We start from the raw sequence: 5,522 nt of genomic DNA, 5'->3' as shown, positions 1-5,522 counted from the left end.
GTCTTATTGCTCCAGCTAGAACTCTGAGTACTGTATGGAATAGATAAGCCGAGAGTGGACAGCCTAGACCTGCTCCTGATTTTATTGGAATCAATATGAGTTTTTCTCCATTTAGTTTAGTGTTGGTTGTTGGCTCTATATATTGGTTTTATTTTGTTTAGGTCTGATCCTTTCATCCAAGATCTGTCTGAGAACTTTATTATGAAGGTGTATTGGATTATGTTGAAGGCTTCTACAGCATCTAACAAGATAATCGTGTGGTTATTTTTCTTTCAGTTTGTTTATATAGTAGATTATATTGACCATTTTCCATACATTGAACCAACCTGGCATCTCTGGGCTTAAACCAGCTTGGTCGGAGTGAGTGATATTTTTGATGTGTGGTTGGTTTGAACTTTCCAGTATTTTATTAAATATTTTCATTTTCATGACAAGGATCATGTAAAGTATATTTTAAATGTTTATTGGTGCCAGGGATTGGTGGCACATGTCTTTAACCCCAGCACTTGTCAGACAGAGGCTGGCAGCTCTATGTGAGTTCTAGGCCAGCCTGGTCTCCAGAGCGATTGTCAGAATAGGCTCCAAAGCTACACAGAGAAACCTTGTCTCGAAAAATCAAATAAATAAAAAATAAAATGAAAATTTGTTGGCTTTTGTATTTCTTGTTTAAAAATTCATTTCATTAACTCATTTATATTTGGCAAATTTCTTTCCTTGTTATTTAGTTTCTACAATGCTTAGTAAATACTGACTATCAGCTATTTATCTGAAATAAAGCTGAGAAAGTTGTTCTCAAATTTCAAGGGGCTCTCTGAGCACTCTACTGGTAGAATGCTATCGGAACAGAAACTACTTTCATGGAGTGTCATCTGTTGATATATGGCATAATTCCTGTTTTTGTGTTCTTTCCAGAATGTTCTACTCTAATCTAAATCTTAGAGTATATACCCTCTATTACTCTTTAATTGTTTCCGTTTTCATTTTATTTTACAGTTTTATTTTATGTATAATTTATTTAGTGAGGATCAGTCTATTTTCATAATCTTCAACTCCATCAAAGGCCTCAGAGTAATAATGAATAAATTCAAAACTGACAGAGACATCTCACTGCCGGAAGTCACCGGAAGTTCCTCTTTAATGCTAGTGCATCCGTCCTAGGTCAATGGCCACTTTGTGTTTTACAGACTTTCAAGGAATCAGGAAATTGAAAACTGTCTGCCTGTATTGGCGGCAGATTGTCTGTGATTTTTCTCCGTCCTGCAGATCGTCTGGCAGGCGCTCCCATGAACCTGGAACTTTTCAGGAATGTCCCATCAAGTTCTACAGTCACTTTCCTGTGGGTCCTGCAAGTCCAGTTTATACAGCACACTGTCAAACAATCCAGGCAAGAGCAGTTTCTTGCCCAAATGGCTCATCTTGCCATGTTGAAGGCAAAATTCATAACGAATTTCTTCCATGCCCACCTTCCTCTCAGAAGTAATTGGTGTTGCCAGCGCAGTTGTGTCTGTCATGAAAAACCCTAAAACATTTTAAGTGCCATATTCTGAAGGTCTTTGAAAGGTTTGAAAACTATACATCTCAAATATATCTCTGTATATCAAGGAAACTGAACTAACCCAACTATAAGTTTTGACTATTATAGGTGACTACAATCTATTTAATGATACATTACATTTTTAAAAGCCATATGAACACCATACCTAAATAAGAGAAGAAATATATATATTTCTTATTTGCCTCTGCTTCCCTCAGCAAATTTTACTGGGTAAACCATCACAGCTCTCTAGGAAGCTAGGAAACAAGGAGAACCCTAAGAGAGATAGACATGGTCCCCTGAGAAGGGGAAAGGGACAAGATCTCCTGAGCAAATTGGAACCATGTGGGAGGGATGATGGATCCAGGAGAAAGAGAAGGGGAGAAGAGCAGGGGTGAAGAAGACATGAGGGAGCAGGAAGGTTGAGTTGGGGGAAGAATAGAGAAAGAGCAAGATAAGAGATACCATGATAGAGGGAGAAACTACAGGTTTAAAGAGAAATCAGGTGCTAGGGAAATGTCTAGAGATCCACAAGGATGACACCAAATAACAATCTAAGCAACAGAGGAGAGGCAACCTTAAATGCCCTCCCCTGATAATGAGATTCATGTGTGACTTATATCCTATCTGTAAGCCTTCATCCAGCAGCAGATGGAAGTAAAGTAGACACCCACAGCTAAATAATGAACTGAACTGGAACCCAGTTGTAGACAAGAAGTGATGAGCAAAGCGGTCAAGAACAGGCTGGTTAAATCCAAAGAAAATGCTGACCTGAAAAAGGGGGATAAAAAGGGGGGAGTTCTTGGTCCCCAGACTGATAGCTGGGAAACCAGCATGGGATTGATCCAGGCCCCATGAATGTGGGTGTCAGTGAGGAGACCTCAGAAATCTATGAGGCCTCTTGTAGTAGATCAGTACTTATCCATTGCACAGGAATGGACTTTGGGAGCCCATTCCATAGAGAGGGATATCCCCTGAGACTAGATACAAGGGGGCAGGCTTAGGCGCTATGCAAAAGGATATGACAGACTCTGAAGAACCTCCTTATAGAAGGCCTCACCCTCCCTAGTGAGCAGAAAGTGTATGGGATGGGTAGGGATTTAGTGGTTTGCATGGGAGGAGGGAGGGAGAGGGAACTGGGATTGACATATAAAATAATTTTGTTTCTAATTGAACTAAAAAATGGAGAAAAGAAAAGAAAACTTGGCCAGCTCCAAATTCAGTTTATTTCAATTTAGATCTATATACTTCAGAGAGCTAAGATGAAGCCATGGAGCATTCTTCATGTTTTCATAATGTTACTACCAATTACATTTTCATTCCCTTATCTACCACAGGATGAAAAAATGGCTGAGTTGAAAATAGAAAAAATAATTATCTTGATATCTTCTTCCATAGCTCATGAATTAATTTGCCTACTATTACCTAACATTATTTTTCCTTGTCTCATTTGGAAACCTGATAGTAAAGTTACACTCATCTATACACATATGAAGGTTTACACCTTATAGGAAGAGAACATGTGATTTGTTTTCTGAGTTGGTAATACCTGGTTATCTTATTCATTATAAGGCCATCTATTTTTCTACAATTTTGTGATTTCATGTCTAACAATATTTTAATAGTATACCATTTTATATGAAGCACAAATTTGATTACAGATTTATATATTCATGAATTTAAATGTGGGCTCAATTTGCATGTAACTAGAGCAGCAATAAACATGGATGGGCAGAAATATCTATGGAAATAAATGGCAGTTTCTGGATATATTACCTTGAGTGTAAAAGTTGGGAAATATATCAGCTCTATTTATTGTTTTGTGGACCCTGAACACTGATTTCCATAATGTATATGTCAAATATGTTCCAAACTTTATTAATGAAGTCCACATTCCACTGTTGCCAAACCAGAAAACAACACAAAAAATAAAACAGAAATTTACATTCTAAACTCCAAAATGGACAGAGAATCAAAATTTCTCAAAAATATTGGCGAAGAAAAATAAAGTTGACATTGAAACCACCATTTATTTGCACTCAATTTCTGTATGAGGTAAAAGGTATGGATAATAGTTTTTCAATACGTGGTCTCATGAGGTGCTCTATTTGGAGATGGTGAAGACTGTTGGTACCAGCTTCAGAGCAAGCTAATATGATTGCCTCTATAGCAGCTGAAAGTAGGGTATGTAGGAAGTTAAGATTGAAGAAATTTTTTGGTACTGCTGAAGACTAGAACAGTTGTAAATAAACAGGGGACTCCTGAAGCACAACTTCCTGGCCAGCCACTGTATTAGTTTTCTTTGCAGATGGATTTTATGACCAATATGATTTATGTGAAGTAACCAACACTCAGCATGCTCTGGACTAATGAAAGCCAGAAGAAGGGTAGCTGGATGGAGAACATTTTTGCTAGCTCTTTTGTACATCATTTGGACAAAGGGAAGCCTTGACGCTGAAAGTTGAAGAGTGAAATCTTCCTCATACAGGGGGAAAGGCTAATGTGGACAGCTAATTCAACCAGCTAACAAAACTCTGACACATGTCATTTACATTCATATTTACAAGACAAGGATCAACCTCTTTAACTTTCTGTTCTGACTTGTGAGTGAGATGGGTGAGTACGGAAGTGGATACTCTATAACTATACCATTTATTTAAGAATAACTGAGTTTATATTCCTCATCAAGACCAAACTGAGTCTTGAAACCATGGAGTAATGATTAATTAGAACAAAGGGTCCAAAACAAGGAAAACATAGAGAACTTAGGTGAGTGATGTTCAGCAGCCACCAACTAGGATTAGACAAAAGAGCCACACAGCCTTGTAAGATAGCAGAGACAGTATAAAAAGCCAGAAAGGTAGACACCAGTGCCAGGATGTTCTGGGTGGCTTTGGACTCAGGGGAGATTCTGCTGGAATCATGGTTGCTGCGGATGTGCTGAACCCTTTGTGTGTGTCTGTACAGAACGATGATCATGGAGCCACTAGACCTGGCCATGAACAAAGACAAGCAGATTTCAGGGCACACCACCAATGCTGCATAGAGTGAGTCATTGATTCCATCCCGCCTTGCAGTAGAGCAGTGTCCAAAATCTTGTTTTCTTGTCACATTGTTACTATACCTTTTGATAAGTGGATTCACAAAGAAAATGAAATGTATCAACATGTATGAGACCCAGAGAAGGGAAAGGGTGCAGCCAATGTACTTAGCAGCTTTGACTTTTTGATTCTTACAACAGGATTCCTTCTGACTGATGGTGATGGCCCGGAAGACACTCAAGAGGCAGGTGGAGCTAATGGACACACTGCGGCCAACTCTTTCAATGTACAAAATTAATCTGCATCCAAAATTATTTAAAAACTGCTTCAAACCAAAAGCTGCCATTGTGTGGGGCACTCCTTTAGAGAGAATGATCAGGGTGTTGGATGCCATCAGGTGCACGTGAATCACATCTGCAGTCTTTAATTTGCAGTCTGCATAGCAGACGGTATAGTAGTGAAACACAGAGAAATTTCCAAGAATTCCTACTGTAGTTAGTGATAAGAAAATTATTTTGATGGTCAGAGTCCAGAAATACATTCTGTTATTGGGCATGATTCTCTTTAAATAATGGACAAAGACATTTCTCTGGTCAAAATGAATGAAAATGTTAATAACCCTAATTCTTCAAAGAGGCAAAGTCGCCAAACCAGATTAGACTACATAACAAAAATTTCTCCAAGTTTATGATATTAACAATTATAACTTACAATGAAATCGACATTAAGAAGGCTAAAGGCCTGATCATGACTATGTGAATGGATGATATGCCTTCATCTTATCATAGAGTATGTCAAATTGTGGGATCTTTTATTTGGCCTGTTAGAAGCAATTGGTACAAGAGGCAATACCAGGAAGCATAGTCCAAGACTGCGATAATAAACTAGCGTTTTCTAACCATGCTGTATATGAAGAGAATTTCAATGATTTGTACCAAACTAAAAAA

The 5,522-nt window shown here is 38.2% G+C and overlaps 1 protein-coding gene across 1 annotated transcript; it reads right to left on the bottom strand.

Annotated features, from left to right (window-relative positions):
- Positions 1-4,186: 4,186 nt before the first annotated feature.
- LOC113838739 (vomeronasal type-1 receptor 4-like) lies at positions 4,187-5,131 on the bottom strand. Its single transcript, XM_027434286.1, has one exon. The coding sequence runs from the start codon at positions 5,129-5,131 to the stop codon at positions 4,187-4,189; it is 945 nt and encodes a 314-aa protein (XP_027290087.1).
- Between the last annotated feature and the right edge of the window lie 391 nt (positions 5,132-5,522).

The sequence above is a fragment of the Cricetulus griseus genome, unplaced genomic scaffold, assembly GCF_003668045.3.
Source record: "Cricetulus griseus strain 17A/GY unplaced genomic scaffold, alternate assembly CriGri-PICRH-1.0 unplaced_scaffold_11, whole genome shotgun sequence".
In the NCBI taxonomy this organism is placed as follows: Eukaryota; Metazoa; Chordata; class Mammalia; order Rodentia; family Cricetidae; genus Cricetulus; species Cricetulus griseus.
The sequence above is the reverse complement of the archived record's forward strand: the minus strand, read 5'-3'. Positions and strand labels throughout refer to the sequence as shown.

Bases quoted from the DNA above. Each gene is read 5' to 3' on its own strand.
- LOC113838739 (XM_027434286.1), bottom strand. From the start codon at position 5,131: ATGCCCAATAACAGAATGTATTTCTGGACTCTGACCATCAAAATAATT.